Source organism: Tenebrio molitor, chromosome 2 (genome assembly GCF_963966145.1).
Source record: "Tenebrio molitor chromosome 2, icTenMoli1.1, whole genome shotgun sequence".
Lineage (NCBI taxonomy): Eukaryota > Metazoa > Arthropoda > Insecta > Coleoptera > Tenebrionidae > Tenebrio > Tenebrio molitor.
Window position 1 is genome coordinate 28,552,848 of NC_091047.1, and position 21,177 is coordinate 28,574,024.

At 33.2% G+C, this 21,177-nt stretch overlaps 1 protein-coding gene and 1 long non-coding RNA gene across 2 annotated transcripts; one reads left to right on the top strand and one right to left on the bottom strand.

Moving 5' to 3' along the window:
* Positions 1–1,399: 1,399 nt before the first annotated feature.
* LOC138123066 (tubulin beta-3 chain) lies at positions 1,400–19,893 on the bottom strand. Its single transcript, XM_069037580.1, has 3 exons — positions 19,731–19,893; positions 6,921–7,029; positions 1,400–3,042 (listed from the first exon to the last, which is right to left on the bottom strand). Exons 1-3 carry the CDS (start codon positions 19,785–19,787, stop codon positions 1,847–1,849), a joined length of 1,362 nt encoding a protein of 453 aa, XP_068893681.1. The 5' UTR covers positions 19,788–19,893; the 3' UTR covers positions 1,400–1,846.
* LOC138123067 (uncharacterized) lies at positions 9,013–20,421 on the top strand. The gene is made up of 2 exons (XR_011156694.1): positions 9,013–9,292; positions 19,627–20,421. It is a non-coding gene; the product is annotated as an uncharacterized lncRNA (long non-coding RNA).
* Positions 20,422–21,177: the final 756 nt, after the last annotated feature.

Genomic DNA, 21,177 nt, shown 5'->3' on the forward strand with positions numbered 1-21,177 from the left:
GTAAATATTTAAGTGAGTACACACCGTTCATACTCAGGAGTTAAGTTAGGTGAAAAACAACTCAATATTTTTGGATTCAATCGGTAATTAAAAAAAGTAAATAAAACACTCATCACCGTACTTTTCACCTAAAAATGACACTGACAGCGACAAAAATTGACACTTCACATGAAAGCGGCAAAAATTTCATAACATGGGCATGGCCTGCTTCGACTACAATCATTTATAATAATTACTCACCCTGTAGAAACGTTGCTAAAACTTTGTTCATTGAAGTTATCGCGTAAAATTTGTACTCGCGCATGCGCATTTTGTTCTAGATTTTCATTGAAGGGTTTATCCCTGCAGCTAGACGCTCGTAATGAACTGGAGTGGTTTTTCTTTATTAAAAAAAGGTTAAATCAACTCAATAAAATGTTTACATTCATTTCTATTAACAATGGGTTAGTTTTCTCCCTAGCCGAATATTTTATAAATAAATCTAATCAAATATTACATTGCATTACATGGTGACCCAACAAATTATGAAGTGCAATAGGTAATTGTTTATAATTTTTTCTTTATCCAGAAGAAACTTGTTTATTGAAATTTTCTATAATTTTTGAAAATGTGGATTTGTTCTTTCAATGAATGAAAGTTGCAATACATACTATAAAATTTTATTTCACTCATTCCAGATCTATTATCGAATTTTCGAAAATTATTCATTTCGATTGTTTTTATCTTAATGACATTTCAGTGGTGCGAGCATTTAATTACCATTTAATCTTTTTATTATTGATGTAACCATCATAAATGTGTATTATCAGTACCTAGTAAACATATGAAACAGTTTTTGTTAATTTTGAAAATTATTTTTCTTTCACCAAATATACTCGTAAGTATATTACCAAAAATGCAAAAATTCTGAGGTTCATTCTTGTCTTGTTACCATCTTCCAAAAAAAAGATGTTGCACGACCAATATAGGATTAAAAGTTAGGTATTTATTTCTTAACCTTCTGTCTTTTATTTATTTATTTTAACCAGTAACATTAGGCTGACAATTCGCAGTACAGGATTATAATTACAGGGTTATTATAAATTATTCTAGTCGAAGCAGGCCATGCCCATGTTATGAAATTTTTGTCGCTGTCACTGTCATTATTTAGGTGAAACGTGCGGTGCTGAGAATTTTATTTTATTTTTTTTTAATTAACGATTGAATCCAAAAATATTGAGTTGTTTTGCACCCAATTTAACTCCTCTGTGTGAACAGTGTGTGCTCACTTATTCACATCATTTTGATGTTTTTTATATGGAGCGGCAACCATAAATTTTACATTCAGTTTTTACGCCTACTTGGACTACAATCATTTATAATAACCCTGTATTCTATAAATAACATTAGAACAACGTCAAAATTTCAATATATGTATATTTTATTTTACGATTTCATTTGAGATTTTATTACATTAAGTTGATGTAACACTTAGAATTGAGTAGAAAATTCAGTCTTAATTCTACATACAATTTCGTTTTTATAATAAATAGGTATCAATTGCGAATTATAAAAGTATAAAAACCTACAACATTATCCTTGGAAAAAATTAAAACATCAGTCAAAATCCGCATTACAAAATGCAACACCAGAAAAAAAAAAATTAATATGTACCTAGCTACATAATTAAAAGCAATTCAATTCAAAAAGCAATACAAATAACACGGGGTACCTAGCTCATTTTGATACCAGACAGCGATTATCCATAGTGATCGGTGCTAGCTACAAGAACCAAAATGACTCGACTTGTAGACTATTTGACTGAAATCTCGAATGATGTTCCAATTCTTTGCCAATACTGAACCAACTAGCAATTGAAATCATCGGCGGCTACCTCTTCTTCAGCCTCATATTCCTCATCGGCTGTAGCTTCTTGGTACTGTTGGTACTCGGAGACCAGATCGTTCATGTTGGATTCGGCTTCGGTGAACTCCATTTCGTCCATTCCCTCTCCAGTGTACCAATGCAAGAAGGCTTTACGCCTGAACATCGCAGCAAACTGCTCGGAAATTCTCTTGAACAACTCTTGAATGGCAGTGGTGTTTCCGATGAAAGTCGAGGACATCTTCAGGCCTACCGGAGGAATGTCGCAAACGGCAGTCTTGACATTATTGGGGATCCACTCGACGAAGTAGCTGCTGTTCTTGTTCTGCACAGCGAGCATTTGCTCGTCCACCTCCTTCATCGACATCCTACCTCTGAAGACGGCAGCGACCGTCAGGTAGCGTCCGTGTCTGGGGTCGCAAGCGGCCATCATGTTCTTGGCGTCGAACATCTGCTGGGTCAGCTCCGGAACCGTCAAAGCCCTATACTGTTGACTTCCACGCGAAGTCAAAGGAGCGAAACCTGGCATGAAGAAGTGCAAACGCGGGAACGGTACCATGTTGACCGCCAGTTTGCGCAGATCTGCGTTCAATTGACCTGGGAATCTGAGACAAGTGGTCACTCCCGACATGGTGAGCGAGACCAAATGGTTCAAGTCGCCGTAGCTGGGATTGGGGACTTTCAGCGTCCTGAAGCAGATGTCGTAGAGGGCCTCGTTGTCAATGCAGTAAGTCTCATCGGTATTCTCCACCAACTGGTGAACGGAGAGCGTGGCGTTGTAGGGCTCGACGACAGTATCGGAAACTTTAGGACTTGGCATGACTGAATACGTGTTCATTATCCTGTCGGGGTACTCCTCTCTGATTTTGGAGATCAGGAGGGTGCCCATTCCGGAGCCGGTACCGCCTCCTAGAGAGTGTGTCAGCTGGAAGCCTTGCAGGCAGTCGCAGTTTTCCGCTTCTTTGCGCACCACGTCGAGGACGGCGTCGACTAGTTCGGCGCCTTCGGTGTAGTGGCCTTTGGCCCAGTTGTTTCCGGCTCCCGATTGACCGAAGACGAAGTTGTCGGGGCGGAAGAGGCGGCCGTAGATGCCGGAGCGGACGGCGTCCATGGTTCCGGGTTCCAGGTCGAGGAGGATGGCGCGAGGGACGTATTTGCCGCCATTGCTGCGCGAGGCCACTGTAAACGAATTTAGAAGTTTAGACAACAAGAACAAAACTTGCTTTTTACCGATTTTGCAAAACAGCACAACAATTGACGGTTTCCAACGCCTTCCTAGCCCAGGATTTCATTTGAAAGGGCGATATTTGATTTAGTAGTTAGTGCCATCGGTGTTATTGGTTGCGGCAAAAAAAAAAAATTCAGAAGTAACCCTCAACTGATCAGAAAATTTATTAGCAACTAGATAACCAAAATAAGAACAATTTATTGTGATACATACATCAGTTACCGTTCCAATATTTCTGATCTTTGTTCAATTTACTAATCATTCATTACTGAATTGATCTAGAAGAGATCATTTTATTGGAATAATTCATCAAAAAGTTGCAATAATCGTTATTGTTATTTTTTAAATTAAATTTAATTCATTTGTATACAGGGGTATATTACAAAAAAGATACTAAACCATTAATCCTTTAATTAACAATTTTAATTGATTGTTAATCTTTCAATTCTGATTTATGATCATAGATAAAGTGACCAAATTGCTTTTCATTTTCCAAACTTCTGGGCAATAAAATTAAAATGATTTATAGTTTGTTTCGACGTATCAGTTATGACTTCATCCGCTCTGATAACGTTTTCTAAATTATTTTATATCATTACTGATTAAAATGTTTTATGACTTCCATCGGTCAATTTCCTCTTTCAGCTGACCCGTAATTTTTTCTCGTCACCGTCTTTCGTACAACCCAGATTAAAGAATTCAAGACTTCGAGTAAATGAAAACTGGCGACTGTCACTACGTGCTAAATGCCAAAATGAATAGTGCGAGTTTAGTGTCCTGTCCACTTAAATAATGATTCATCATTTAATTTAAGTACCTGCGGCCGCTTTGAGTACAAAACTGCACTTCCTGTCTCAAACTCGAAAGAAACTCGTGTGACAGAAATTTTAATCAAGATCGCGAATTTAACCCGACCGTTTATTAACTGCTTCATTTTAAAGAAGAATTTTTATGAAGTGTAAAAGCCCGGCGATAATTATTACTTTATTGAAACCTGAAATTAAGGTAATCGGATCAATGGAGCAAACTTTCGACGCGAACTAAGCGAGATTAAGACTAAACTCGACTAAGATGGCGGCAATAAAATCGCCACAATGGACTTTCTAAACGAGCTCTAAAAAAGACAACTCCATTTAAAGTCGCCTTTTACAGTTGCACATTTCGCGGGTCATTTAATTTGAATAAATCTCCAATAAAGATGGGTCTATTAGGAAGATCGCACACCAGTAGAGGCAATTATTGCCAAAAACAAGTTTAAAACAGTTCAGCAAAGCGAGATTACATGTGCAGTGACAAGAGGACAGATGTGCAGCTTGCGGAACCAAGCAGAAAATTCAAGGATTTGAACATAAAATTGAGAAACATAAGTCTAGCAATAAACTTTAACAGTTGGTAGAGGTGAGAAGCGAAAAGTCATGTGACAGAACACTGAATCAGGGCTTCCAAAACTTTTATGCCCACGGATCCCTGCATACGCTGCTTTACGTTAAATTAATTACATGTTTTTAAAAATTTCTCTTCATAGCAGGCGTTGAAGAGTCGATTGTGAACGCACTATACAGGTTACGGATCACGGATCAGCTGCTTAAATCTTACGTTTTACACGAGTGGTGCGTTCACAATCGACTCTTCAACGCCTACTACGAAGTGAAATTTAAAAAAAACACATATCTTCTTTCCCATTGAGATTTTCAAAGAAATTCGAACAGGTCCATTTTATTTAAAAGGAAAAACATTTTCCAATTATTTTCATTTTCAGCGCCTTTCCGTTTCTACACAATGACATCGTTGCTGTTTTTTTAATGACAATTCCCAATTTTTTGCAGATTTGGATAGATTACTAAATTCTAAGTTATGTGCTTTCACCATAAATGCCCTATGGACGGATGCTTCCTGAGATATTAAATAATTTTTAAAATGTAAAGCAAGATGACACAAAAAAATAGGTAATTTGTTTAATAAGGAAATATGATACTATACTAAGGACAACCAACGTAACATTTTATCTGCCCCGCCCATTATATTTTCTTAGTTACCAATCAAATATGTTGTTAAGACGATCTGATTTACACAGAAAAAAAAATTCTGACATTCGAATTGTCTTAATGACATTTTATTTTTTAAAACGTAAAACAATATTAGCCGTTCACGATTGTTTTAAACACGCAGTAGGCCAAGATATTTTTTTGCTAGATTGGCGTCAGGTCCGACATATGACAATATGACGTTACGTTTTTAAATGTTCGCCTTGTTGTCAATTCCGTCATTAATTTAGTTAATAATAATTTACCTATTTTAATGACAAATCACAATACTGCCAACTAAAATGTCATATTTTCATAGATAGTCCAAATTTGAAACAATCGTGAATGCTCTATAATTGTGGACTTGACAGCAAAATTCTAACCTTAACTTTTTTACGTGGCAAATGTGATGAAAAGTTATACAGATTGAATCTGGCTTTGATTCTCATTGGTTAATTTATGTGGGCGGAGCAGATAAAAAGTTATAACGGCAATACTATAATTTTTCGTATTTCACATTTTTTATAAAAGAACATTAAAAGTGCATATTTTTGACGCTAAAAAACCTTCCTAATCAGTGAATAATTAATTGCTAAAAGGGGATATATTGAGTGATCTCACACCATTACATTTTTTTTGTGAGGACAATCCAGTCTGACACTACCCAAAATGTTCGTTTCAAATTCTAAAATCGATTAGCACACTGCCAAGAAGAAAATGGCAATTAAATATTTATTTTAATTATTTATTTTTGTTAAAAGAAGACTTTTTAGTTTTAGTCGGGAACCATCAGTCCAAAGGACATAATTAACATAAATAAAATGACGTAACATAAATCTAAATTTAATAATCTATCCAAATATGCTCAAAAAATCGAGGATTGTCGTTTATGGCCATGGCCTCATTGTATAATAATGAAAATTATCAGGACATTTTTCTTTTAAAAAATGTCCAAGTTTTTTTTTTGAAAATCTCCAGAGAAAAGAAAATATTCTAATACACGTACGGTCGATGGACAAATAAAACTGGGACACTTAAAATTTAATCTATGTAAATCAGACCATTGAATTGTCAGTATATTTGTCACTTTCTACATAATATGTCATACCAAACTTAACCTATTTGTAATAAAGCCGTAATTAAACGATGCAAATTTGTGAATTTTGACTTATGTGATTGTCATTTTTGTCCCAGTTTTATTTGTCCATCGACTGTACATACAACAAACTTGGGGCGCACTGGCAGACATTAGAAAGAAAATTGTTGCTTGATATTAAAGTTAATGTTGAAAAATATCAAATTTAGCGCCTCTTCATAATGTTTGAAGATTTATAGAATTATGCTTGCTACGTTTTTGTTGGTGCTATACAAAATTTTTGAAAAAACACGATTTGCATCGAAAAATGTAATATCTGTCCAAAAACGTGTACCTACAAATTTTCTTTACAACTCGTATGTACCTATAAGATACATAGAGGAAACGAAAAAAAAAACTATTCAAACTGATTGTATTTTGTATATTTCATTCATTTTCCTCTAATTTTCTTCTGTAAATCAGAACAGCGACATTTCAGTTATATCATATTAAGAGCGAAAAATAGCAAATAAAAAAATATGACAACCAACAAATAAACAGATGTAATCGTAAAATGCATACAAAACAATAAGCCAATATACTCATGTCAATTGTTTTTTCTATGAGATTTCGAAAAAAACTGTTCTTCGCTATTAGTGTACCTATTCCATTTTCTTTCCCGCTGTAACTATTTGCCCCACGTTCCCCTACACCCTAAAGCCCGCCTCACCTGTCGCTTCATTGTAGTAGACGTTAATCCGTTCCAGTTGCAGATCGCTCTCTCCCAAATAGATTCCGCTAGGGTCAATGCCGTGCTCTTCGGAAATCACTTCCCAAAACTGCAAACAAAAACAACAGATTCTTACTTACTGAGTCGGAACAACTGTCCATCGTCGTTTGTTTTATTGCCAGCGGTACAGCGGATTCGCTTTTTTTAAATTAAAGTGAAGCCACATCTGCATTTCTGAGAACGTTCGGTTTTGCTGTGACAAGTCAGCATAAATCGTAAAATGCCCACGCGGTCCATTGTTTCCCGAGAAACAGATAAATCGGTAAAATTATATCGGACAAAATTGAATATTTCCTGGCAAAATCTGCTTCAAAAGTTTGAGTGCATCAGAAACTTGGCGTTTGGGGTTTTGAAGTAATTTGGGCCCCAATCCAGTTCAACTGGATGAAGATCTGGATTTCGTGCTGGTCACGGAAAGAGACATCGACACAGAAAAACAACACACATTAATTAAATTATACTTGGACAGTAATTACTAATAATATGTTTCTAATTGAGTTCCCCAAACCCTACTGTCAATGAGAGTAGAATTGACTACCTATTTGATGTTTCGTTAACTTTTCTTAACTCTTTCGTTATTATAAATCGGACGACCCGCGTGAATTACATTACGGTACTCTTAGAGAACGCAGGACCCCCCCGATTTGTTACCAATTAAGCTTCTGTGGAGTGTGATTGGTACACGGCTTCAAGGACATTTTCGCTTCACTTTTAAAACAATTGGACAATAATTCTAGCGCAAATTTGCATCGATATCTAGTTTTTGCAACCAGTTCACACCACCATATATTAGCTACCAGTTCTCAATGACTTCTTTGAGACTTTTTACTGGATAAATGGCCATGCACTTATTCCGTAAATGGCGACTAAATGCTGTAATTCACTATGCAATACTAATACAAATCGCCATAGTCAAGTTTAATTATTTAAGCTTAATCCGTAACTAATTGACTGTCATAGACTTAATTATTGGTACCATTTCGACTTCAATTAATCCAACAGTTAAAAACCGCTCTCCATTAAATTTGAATAATTGATATTAATTATTATTTATTGAAATTTTATGCGAAAGAAGGAAATGGTACGAGCAGTTCCAGGAAAACGCGATTAGATTAAATTAGACAAATCTGGAAGAGGGTAGATACTCCAAAGAAATTTTCCGCTGGTTTCCCGGAAGCCACACAGATTATTTCAACCGCATTAAACGTGATCTCCTAAACGACCATTACGCACTAAAACCGGCAATTACTGCTCGGAGTACCGATCAAGAATAGAGTACCCACTTTATGTTGTTTTATAAACAAGATATGAGCAAGTCAAACAAACCATTACGACAAACTGTCCTAATGACGAGCCGACATTGTTATCTCAACCATCGACTATTGACCTCAAACAGCAGAGGCCCCGAACTGCTCCACTGCGGTACTGCGATTAATTACAAAAGAAACAAATGAATCACTCCAGACCAGCAGAATGAGTCAAAATCTTCGTAAAACTGTTGTTACTCAGAAGGTTATCAGAGTCGTAAATTCGGCGTTATCGCGATTTCAGAGTAGGCGAGGATCACGTGCCTAAACGTCAAAATTTGCGGCGATGAGTCAAGTCACGACGGACGTCGTCGGCTCCGGAGCCTGCGATTAGGAGTCATTGTCTTGGCGGCTTATCGGCGTTGTGGCGCATGAGGGTGTATTTATAGCAAGGAGATAGCGGTATAAGGGCATGTGGGTCAAAAATATTTTCAATTAATTGGATTTGTATCAATGCAGGTGTGCGAATTCCGGACGAGTCAGCAGAGCATAAATCCAAAGCACAATTATTGTTCGCTGATAATTACCGAAGTCGTTGATCCGAAAATGCGATTATCCGGACCAAGGCGAGCGAGTGTCTGCTCTAGGAAGAGTCGAATGTAGGGTGGTTTTTGCGATTTGCAAATTTTCTTCGGTGGTACCAGAACGGTACTGAGTTATCAGGGACTTAAAGAGATAAGAGTTTTATTGCAGTACCTTTGTAAAAATCGAAATGTTATTATTGTGATAATTCAGTAGTTATGTCTGAGCAATTATGTTTTTGTGATTGTGACTATTACTGTGGGAAAAAGGATAGGGGAGGTTGGGGGCAGGAATTTAGAAATTTACGTCATGTAAAATAATTGGCATGTCAACAAGATCATTGAGTATTTTACGCACAACTGTATTAGAAAAGTTGGTCTCAACCAATAGTTAGGATTCAAGTCTATAAAGAGATGATAAAATAACGGAATTCAAGGATGGATTTCACTAGGTAGTTGCTGTTCGTATCTCTTTAAAATGGATGTAAGTACACCTCTTCAGATAGCTTAACAATTTCATGTTTTTTGATAACACAAAATATCATAAAGCTCTCGAAGAGTCCTGTTTGGAATGTTATTTAAAAAAAGTTATTTCAAAATCAATGGAACGGGGTTTTGCGGAAACGTGACAAAGAATTTGAAGCACAGAAATTATTTTTCCTATCGTTATTTGATTTTGCTACCTATCTATCATTATGCTGGTTCTGCACATTTAATGAAAAGAATAACACTTTTGTTGCCAAGGAATTAAATGTGGAAATCTCTCAAAATTCAGTTAATTTCATGAATATAATTTGTTTCAAAATCAAAAATCCACCAACACTGCATTCTACTTCGAAAATACAACCGACAACGTCGCCAACTTTTGTTTTTTGTGTGTTGACAGTCGCTTTGGGCGTAGTTCATCCTCATCGTGTTTTTTATTCTCATTTTATTATTTTACTCAAAAGTGATCCCTCCTGTTTCCATGTTTGGAATATTCAAATTTCAATTGTTATTAACAAATTATACCAGGTGAGCAACAATAACTGTTTCAGTTGGCAATAAAAAAATTTACATGAAATTTTCAAGACTGAATTGTACCTATTTCGGTTTGTTTTATTGACCTTATTGATAGCTGGCATACATTTCAAATTTAAACGTCTTGGTTTTTGTAATCGTTTGGAATATGACATAAAAGTTACCAGAATTTATTGCCAACTCAAACAGTAATTGTTGCTCACACGGTAGTAAAAATAATGTAAGAAGTCATGCAGAAAATAAAGAAATAACTAATGAATGTTTCTATGGTAATGAGCAAACATTTTGAGAGCATGTAAATCCTGTTCACGTTGGGAAGAACAGCTGTGGTGCAAATGACAGATCTGTTACTATGACAACTCATATGAAAGTTAATGCCAAATGTGTGCGATTTGCACCACTAATGTTAAATCCAACGTGAACAGGTATTACTACATTCAAAACAATAAATTTGCGTTTAAGACGTTGTCATTCATTTGAACGATTTAAACCAATTCAAACTCTAAATTTTCATTTTTACAGGATGTCAAAAAGGTAAAAAAATTTAAAAATATATATGTTCAACATAGACATTACTTAATGTGCAAAAAATAGCCACACAATTTACTATAAAATTAAAATTTTTGTTTTGAGTGTACTTACAGAAATATTAGCACCACTGTCAAATTTGACGTGGGATTTCTTAAATTATTTTTTTTGTTCGACACTGTCAGAATTTGAGAATTTTCCCCTATGTGAACGGATTTTGATAAATGTCACAACTTGTCAAAACCAAACGTCAAGCTAATTTTAAAGGTTTTAAGCGATTTGGAGCCTTTAAGGGGTTCGTCGAACAAAAAAACGTTGTATTCAACTCGTTCGTGTGTAAATTGGGCCCTTTTTGGCACTCGTGGGCCTTTAAAACGCTCGTTTCACTCGCGTTTTAAAATGGCCCAATTTACACACAAACTCGTCAAATAAACTACTATTACTATAATAATGACTAATGAGCAATAATAGTTTATTTAACGAGTTCGTGTGTAAATTGGTCTTTTTTTGGCATGAGTGGGCCAGTTTAAAACTTGAGTGAAACCAGCGTATTATTCGACGAGCCCCTTAAAGGCTCCAAATTGCCTAAAATCTTTAAAATTATCTTGACGTTTCGTTTCGACAAGTTGTGACATTTATCAAAACATTCAAAATCCGTTCACACAGGAGAAAATTCTCAAATTTTGACAGTGTCGAACAAAAAAGACAATTTTGTATCCCGCCAGAAATACGAGATTAGTCTAACTGCCCAAGACACATAATGTAACGATTAATGTTTACAACAATTGTATATTCCACGGAAACAACATAAATTAAAATTAGTTTTGGCGTCATGCCAAGATCAGAAATGTCAACCTTGAAAAAGTAAATTGCACTAGTTTGTCTTAAAACGCAAATTTCTATTACAGTACCCAAAATGGGTGTTGTAATGGCTTTCATACAGACGAAAAGTAGAAAAACATTATGGAACTCTATTCTATACGTGTTTTTAGATTTTTCATCTCTTATTTAAATGAACTTTCGAAAGCCTACTCCTGGATTTTTCCGGATTCAATCTTTATTATCAATGACCCTTCCCTCGTTGGTTTTCAGGGAAAAAAACATTAGGTATATTTGATCTTACACAACCTCGTGCAGCAAAAATTCCAGACCCAAGCAACTGTAACCACAGAAAAACTAGGAATTCCCTTTCACAGTGACTTATTCAACGTTCAAATATCTAGGTACAAATAATAAAGAAATCTGATTTTATTTTTAAAATGTAACAATTTTTCCAAAACTTAAAACAAAAAGTTAATTTTCTTTATTATCTGTATTTAGTTCCAGTAAAAACAGAATTTAAAAAATCAAATAAATCAAGTTTCACTATTTCTCACTTTCCAAAGCTATCTTCGTATCATCGTACAAAACTTTTATTCATGTTTTAGCAATATGCAGATTTTGGAACCTGGGAGTCAGTAGTGGAGTTACAGGTTACTAGGAAAAAGAAAAGGCACAGCTTCAAAGCCAAATTTATTTATCCTTATACGGATATCTCTATCAAATAATGATAATTCCTTTGAGAGCACTGTTTAAGTGTTTACGTTATTATCATTTCTGTACACCCACTTTTTACATGACATCCGGATGGGAGTTTATTTATTATTATCATTTTAATTTTTAGTGTAACAGACTGATAAAATTCTATCAAAAAAAGAAAAATAAAAACAAATATTAGGAGTATGTTTTCGACTCTTCTTTCCCAACCTTTTTAAATCGCGGGCATAATATCAGATATGTATATAGGGTTCTAACGTGACTCTGGCGGGTAGGGTCATTCTCATTAAAGAGTACTAATCACAACATCACCGAAGCGCCTGTTTCGCTTTACTTTGTGTTGAGTACTTGAGTAATACGACAGAGTTCGCATTTAACTAAAGCCGCTTCGTGAATAAGAAACCGAATATCTGGTTTGTAGGCAAGTACAAAAAGCTCATAAGAATAAATCTTAAAGAAAAATAGCCCTTATATTGCGATAACTTAGAGATGCATTTGCAATACGATATTACACATTGCACAAACAACAGTGTCTCAAGACCTCTTAATTTGAATTTTATGTTTTTATTGCTTGACCCGCCAGAGTCACGTTAAAACCCTATACCGGGCGTCCGTTCGAAGAGTTTTGAAGCATTTATTTCTGACGACTTTTATGTTGATTTGAATTTGAAATTTTAGGATGTATGGAGGACATAATATTGCATAATTGTGACGTGGCTACTCTGTCCCCAGCCACCCTCAATTCTAAATTTTAAATGACACCTTATAATTTTAATAGCTTATTATGAAAGAATAGATCTTCCTTAGTATGTCAGTATAAAAAGAGTGATAAGTTATAAAGGGAAGTTCTTAAGATATTTGACTTTAATAAAGATTCACAAAGTAAGGTTCTAGCAAAACTGTAGTGTTATCACACCTAAATAGAGAAATGCCCATGTGTTCAGTTTCAAATATGTAAATTGAAAAATATAAAATTTAAAGCTTTGTTTAACATTTGCATAAAATTTGTCATAAAATGATGATCAATAGATTTTTGTCAAAGTTACACACACGAATTTAGAATTTGTATTATTATTCATATTTTACACATTTTGTTATTAAAAATTCATCGTGGTTATTAATAATGGAAAAATAAAAGCAGACGTAATTCAAAATTAGAGAAATGGATCATTTAAAAGAAAAAAAGTATACATTATTTTCTTAGCCTTCAGACAACCTCCATATCTATAACGATTTTAGAAGTACTAAAATGCTGAATAATGAATAATAAAAGCTAAAATTAATCGAGTTCAGTAATTCTGTTGAAATGTCTTTAAAAATTTTTTTTTTTGTTGGATAAAGAAAGCCATGTGTAACCTAAAAATGTATCTTTATGGAGAAAACTAAAAAGTTGCAAGTATGTATTTCAAAAAGCAATTCTGAATAAATAATATAGAATAAAAACATAAATACCTATCTTTATCCACAGGGAATAGTATCTTTGTTTTCTCTTCAAAGTATTAATGACATGTGAAACCCAAAGGTCGTTTTGTAAAGCTTAAATCTTCATGTTCTTTCAATAATAATTTTCGAATTTCACGGTCAATTTGGTAGAAATAAAAAACTCTGCAAAATCCGTATCCGTTACGTTCGTTTTTAATAAAATATGCATTACCGTAATAATCCATTAAAAAGATAATTCGTTTTGAAAGTTGTGTCGCCAGAATAAGAACGTATTTGTTTTTTTTTTCAGTTATATTATCCGTCTTTGGTACACGTACTAATCTAATTAATCTCTATTTTTTGCTGAGTTTAATCTATTAACAAAATATTACAATGAGAAAATTTGATGATAACGTTCAGAATATAATTTTATAACTACATAATAGATATTTTAAACATTAATGAATTCTGTCATAAAATAACCGAGCAGGCAATTTTTTCCCAGATATTTTTTAAGTATGAATTTAAAGATTAACGAATGAAGAAATTTTTCTGACTAATACTTTAGCAAAAATCTTTTAAAAATGTTCAGCCATTTCCGGTGGCGCACACGCTATCCCAAATCGTCTTAACTCCGGCATGCAGGAAACAAACGAGACAGATAAATACCAGTCAACTATTTTAAACACTTAGGGGCAAATATTCCAGCTATCGGACGAAGTGCATTTGGAGATATTTATATTTAACACTCCCAAAAACGATTCGAAGCGTAGAAAAGAACCTCGCTTCAATCGCCACCCATGGTGGGTTTTTGTAGGAATTTTGACGTACTGCCAAGTCTTTATCGTCTTTATTGTGTCTTCATTCGTCTTTTTCGATCTGCTCCTTCGTATAAATAGGGTTTTATTTCGGTGACGTGTACGTTGAACTGTCGTGTCTATTTTCGAATGTCTCTTCCAGAGCAATTAGTCTGGGAGACCGGAGAAAAATAGCGACGTGCAGGCGGCTTATCGCGGGGGTTCCCGTGCGAACTCCAGCTCCAGGACCGACATCTGTGTTCTCGCGTAATTGCACCGGACCCAAGCCCGGAGTATTGCGCGACGACCTTCTTTCACTTTTTTTTAGCCGAGTGTTTTATGCAAATGGCGTCGTAACGGTTTCGATAATTTTGACATTTAATTATCGACGTTAACAAATCGGCAGTGTTTATCGGCGGATTTAAATCGAAACGGTGAGTGGTTTTGTCCTTTTTGGGACGTTAAATTCATATAAATTCATTTATTCGCTCGTGCTGGTTTCGATGTCGTCTTCAAGTAGATGCGTTGATTAAATGCGACCAACGCGAAGATTGCTTGCACTTTGGACTGATATTGAATCGCAATTAAGGAAAAACCACAGTAATTCGTCTTGAGCTTGAACAGAAACACTTTGTCTTGATCTTAACAAAAAAAAAACAAGAAATTGGAACGCAAAACGTTTACTTTCTTAAAACTTGCAGGCGTAATTGATACTCTTTAGTGTCAATAGGACGAAGACATCGTACGCCATTGCTCAAGTTTTAAATCGATGATTTAGAGTTTTTTGTTTAATAAAAAAGTACATTTTTCCAAAACTTCCACGTTGTAATTTACTACTACATACATATTTCTAATTTAAGTAGGTAATTACTAAGTAAGAAATTACAAATGGTTAATTGTTTCGAAGTAAAAATTTTTACTTTTAATAGTTTTCATGTTTTGAATCAGTTTTTAAATTACAAATCGTTTGCAAATATCACAATAGTGTAATGAATAAGAGTTCGAAAAAATTTCCGATCAGCATAGATGTCAAACGTCATTTCTTCAAAGAACAACCAGTGATGTGAATTATTTCCTTTACAAAAACAATTCTTTTAAGAACTAACCAATGAGAGTTTCTCAGGTATTCTTAATTCTACATGATAGTTTTAGCCTTAAATTAAAATTAAAGATTTAATTTACAATGCAATAAGGATTAAAGTGAGGTTATACAGGATGTTATTAGTTATTGAAATGCGTGACCAAATTTTAACCACGAGCTACTGGCTTCATCTAGAACTCGGAAAAAATATTTAAAAAATTCCATGTCAAAAAATAAAATTACATTTATTTTTTGAGCTACAATTTTTTTAAATTGCTTTTAGTCTTCTACGTTGTCCCACAACCTCGTTGGTAAAATTTCGGCACATTTTAAAAATACACGGTGTGTATCATATTTTATAAAATGTACGCCAATGCGAAGTAACCCCTAGGTAGCAAATATGCTTTAAAACAAGGAAACCGCATTGGTGTATAAAATATGATAAACAGGGTGTATTTTTAAAATGTGCGGAAATTTTACCTACGAGGTTGTGGGACAACGTAGAAGACTAAAAGCAATTAAAAAAAATTGTAGCTCAACCACACATTTTTTAAACACTCGTTATTTTTATTTTAACGTGAAGATTGAAAAAGAAAATTTATAAATCGTCATAAAAATATTATGTCGTTGAAAGAAAAAATATTGTACAGTTCTTTTGACAAAAATCTAGACTTCATTGGAGAAATCTCAATTTCAATTCAGTAGAGTGATCCTAGAAATGTCTAATTTTAGAATCTTTAATCTCATTTTTTAACCAATGTTAATATACTGCGTTCATTAATATTTATCGTCAAAGTTGGCGTTGAAGAGTCGATTGAGAACGCACCACTTGTGTTAAAGCACAAGATTTAATTAATCAGCTGATCCGTGATCTATTATCCGTATAGTGTGTTCACAATCGAGTCTTCAACGCCAACTTTGAGGATAAATTGAAATGAACGCACGACATCATCATCATTCATCAACACTTTACTCATTAGCAACGCAGTCAGGTATTTTTTTTTTAAACAAATAATTTATTCAATCGATTTATTTTTGCAATTATTAATTTAACAAATGGTACAGTTGGTTAAATTGTGATACAAAAATCCACGTGAAGTATCAACGGAAAGGAAGTCCTTCGTGAATGTGTTGACAAAAATGTTGACGCTTGAAGTTGACGAAATGTAGAAAGATTCCAAGAGAACATGAATCAAGGATTCAGACCCCTGCAAATCGTCTTTGAAGTTGGAATTTTGTTTTGAATGAGCAACAAATATAAAATATGTATATTTAAAAATGTATGCAATACATAATTACCTTTTCCAAAAAAAAAATGTCAACATATTTTCATTCACAGTTTTCAAACTTTTTTGAGCTCTCCAACTGAAAAACATCGCGTGACATTTGATATACAGGCTGATTCACGTAGCCCGTTCATTAGAAACTTTCTGATTTCCCAAAATCATATTAATATGAAAATTGGTAGTTGACTATAATCGATTACTCCAAGTTCAAATGAAATATTTTCAAAATGGTGGCACTTTCGGAAATACCGGAAATCGACGCCATCTTTATTTTTTTAAATGGAAAGACCTCATTTTGACTTCACATTTCGATTCTACGTTAAATTTTGAGTTTAGAGCGTCTTTTTGTCAACAATTATCTGTCATGGTTTTTGACCTATGTCATCTTTTTTACAAAAAAGCGAGGTTGCAGGGCTTCATTAACAAATTTATAACTCTTGAACCAACTGAAATAAATAATAGATTTTTTTTAGTTGAATTTCTAAAGACCTGGTCGATTTTTTCCGCCATTAGTGAAATTTTTTTAATGTTTCATACGCCTACTGAAATTTTTCAAAGTTACTAATCAAAAAATGTCAAAAACTTAATTTTTTTAAATGGCAACCACCATTTGTGACACTAGATATAAATGTAAAATTTAATTCTAAGCCTACTTTTATTAACATTGTGTATGCCTATTCCCAGCCGTTTTGGCGTAATTTCGATTTTTTGAGTAAAATATTGTTTTTTTTTCATCAAACAATTGTTTTATTTGAATTTTTATTCAAAAATCACATGCAATAAACAGTAAATAACAACGAAATAATAAAAAATAAGCAAATTAACAAAAAAATATTTTCAATGAATTCATTTACATTAGAATATATTTTTTTTAATTTGCTTATTTTTTATTGTTTTGTTGTTCTCTAATATTTTTTGCAATGCTATTTTTGAATAAAAATTCAAATAAAACAATTGATTATAAAAAATAATATTTTATTCAAAAAATTGAAATTACGCCTAAACGGCTGCAAATAGGCATACATAATGTTAATAAAAGTGGTCTTAAAATTTAATTTTACATTTATATCTAGTATCAGAAATGGTAGTTGCTATTTAAAAAAATGAAGTTTTCGATATTTTTTGATTATGAATTTTAAAAAATTGCAGTAGGCGTATGAAACATTAAAAAAATGTCGTTGATAGCGCAAAAAAGCCGGCAAATACTTGGCAAGGCAGTAAAATAAAAATAAATTATTTATTTCTGATGGTTCACGAATTATAAATTTTTTAATGAAGCCCTGCAACCTCACTTTTTTGCAAAAAAGATGACATAGTTCAAAAACGATGACAGATAAGTATTGACAAAAAGATGTACTAAACTCAAAAGTTAACGTAGAATCGAAATCTGAAGTCAAAATGGGGCCTTTCTATTTAAAAAAACAAAGATGGCATCGATTTCCGGTATTTTCGGAAGTGCCGCCATTTTGAAAATATTTCATTTGAACTTGGAGTAGTCGGTTATAGTCAACTACCAATTTTCATATTAATATGATTTTGGGAAATCAAAAAGTTTCTAATGAACGGGCTACGTGAATCAGCCTGTATGTACTTGTCTCTCGACTTCGTAGGTAGTTAATTTGAAATCGCTTCTTGTGCTGCTGCTAATATTTCAGGAGAATCTTCCAGCAAAGCTTCCTCTGACATTTTCATATTTTTCACAATAATTTTGTTTGTTTACGCATGTTTTGGAAAAATACAACTTTGATTAAAGCAAGAAATTTGTGTAAAAATTACTTTTTCATTTAAACCTTTCCTTTGTGTACACAAAAAATAGCCTCTTAATTCGTAAGAAATCTAGTTCCTGAAAATGTAATTCGCACGTTTTTCATTGGCTAATAAACCTTCACTTTTCTTTACTTGTAAAACAATCTACTACACATTATCTCAGATCAGAAATTTTCTATTTATTCCAATTACGCAATAAACATACTTACTAAACATTAAAACATCTATAGAAATGGATTATTATTATTAATATACGACAAAGAAGTTTTTTCTCTTGTAATTTATTTTTGAAGAAAAAAAAAACCGAAACAATATTCTTCAACAAAAAATTGTCTTAATTTGTTTCTGGTTATTTTTTTTATTGGATTTTTATAAAACGGAGGCACGGCATCGAGGCCGGATTTATTTATTTATCTATCTCTACACTGTACCTTTCACAACGATTCATGATAATTTTTAAATTTAATTCAATGAATTTTCATTAATTCTGAAGTTTGTAATTAGGCGACATATCAGACAGAGACAAGATTCTAAAACAACTCAAAGTGAATGTACTATTCATGTTTTTCATGACAATAAATTCAAGTAATTTCACATAATAAAAAAATGAGCCAAATTCAACTTCTTAATTGCACTACTTATTTTAACTTATAACTAATGCAAACCCAGGTTTTACAGCAACGCACACAATCATCTTAAATTCCTCTCAAGTGAGCAATTTTAATGTATCTTAAAATATTCGTTCACATTTTTTAAATTACCTATTAAAATGAAATTAATAGAAAAAAATAATTTCGAAGTTACGAATTTCGGAAAAATATACAGATATAACAAGCTATTTTTTATTTTTTAATATCATCATGAACAGCATTCGCCAAAGAAAAATTTAAAAGAGATTTGCGTAAAAACAAAGGTTGTATTTACGTGTACAAATAATAACAATAAATGTCATCCATTTAAAAATGGAAGCAAATTTAAAACAAACTTTATGCAATTGAATTTTTTGTGAACCTACTCAAATCAAAGTGCTTAATAACACCAATTATTACAATTTTATAGCTAATGCAAATTCAATTTAGACAGTTAGCACCATGACAACTTGATTAAATTGGAAACGTACTATTTTAATTCATTTAAAATTACCTGTCATTACATTCTGGTTTTTCTTCATTACTTCTATTTTTATTTCAGATACGTAATTAAAAAACACGGCCACATTCTAAGCAATCAAACTCCCGGTGGCTAAATCTGAATAGTTATGCATAAACCGTGTATCATATAGTTAATTATTTTCTTCATGGCTACCATTCTTTTGTATTTATACGACATGAATCAACTTCCGGCGATAATGGTCTATTGTTAACTAAATTCGTCTTTACAGAGAACATCAATCGAGAGACCGAAATTTGACAAGCGACAACTCCATACTCCACAGACCTAATTAAAAAAAAAAACGCAAAAGCAAAGAAGAGATCGTGTACTGACCTTAGCCCCGACTTGGTTTCCGCACTGTCCGGCCTGAAGATGTACGATTTCCCTCATGTTGTCTGTGTTGTTCGAAACAAATGCAGAAGACTACTGTGACTTGATTTCGGTATCGTGAGCGCCGCATTTACGTTGCACCAGTGCCGGGGGCCATGTCGTATCCCCTCCATATCGTGTTACAGATATTTATCCAAGTATGGCTATTATTTAAAAGAATTTAGACACAGTTCTAAATATAAAACGGTTACTGTCACTGTCTGCTCTTAATTAAAAAAAGCCGAGAAAGAGAGTGGACGAATCGGGTGCAAGATGGTGCGACTGCAGATAATGCGAGAGAGCGCACTTCTGCCAGGAATGTCTATTACAAAAATTGCTTCAACTGGTCGGAATATCAACTTAATTGTGTTCGGTGGTGTTGGGAATGTGACATATTAAAGAGATGCTTAATTGGGATTAATCGTTTAGAAAAAGTGAGTTTGGACAAAAAAGAGGCAAATTTTGGGAAAAATTAAATCAAAATTAGTATATTTAAAACAATTTAAGCATTTCGGAACAATAAGTTGCGAAAAATATTATATCATGTTGTGGTTCTTGCTCTTGATTTCCTTTATAAAATTAAATGCGTACGCAATTATTGTAATATGTATTTCTATAAATTAAAAAAGAAATTATAAATAGTGTTGACAAAGAATGCGTCTATCTCTGTTTCTGATTCTTATTCTGTATTTAAATTTTTTTAGTAAAATATCCAATAATTACCTAAATCACATTGCAAAATAACGCGAGGGTCGCGGGTTCGATTCCGACCCAGGGCGAAATTTAAAATAATAAAAAAAAAGGCTATATTCTGTCTCGTGATTCGGAAGTCACGTTAAGCCATTGGTCCCGGTCTATTGAGTTGGTCATCATGCCCCTCATAGATTTGTAAACCAGTCCTAGACTGTGTAACAAATTTTTTTTTTTTTTAATTTATAATAGTCGATATGTAGTAATAAATAATAATACATTAACAACTGCAATAATAATATCTTGGCAGATTGGGTTTAACATTTCCTCAACTTTAAAATGACTAATATTTTTTTAATTTATGTTCTAGAAAATATTTAAATAAACAAAAAATATTTTTACTAGAATTACAGTAAGTATAAATATTTGTTTCCTTGCTCATGTGTTTATTTCTAATTTCCAAAAAAATATTTACAGAACTATAAATTAAGTCAACAAAGAAATAGCTCAGTTTAAAATCTAATGGTTTCCATCAGAATAGTCCAAAGTTGTTCAAAATTTCTAAAATTCAAATTTTTGATACCTACTGATCCACATGTCCTAAATGAATTCAAAAAATATTTGTATGGACACATTTGATAAATAAATACCACAGACAAAATGCAACTAGATCTATGGATGATGTAATGCTTGCAACTTTTACAAACGAAAAACTTTATAA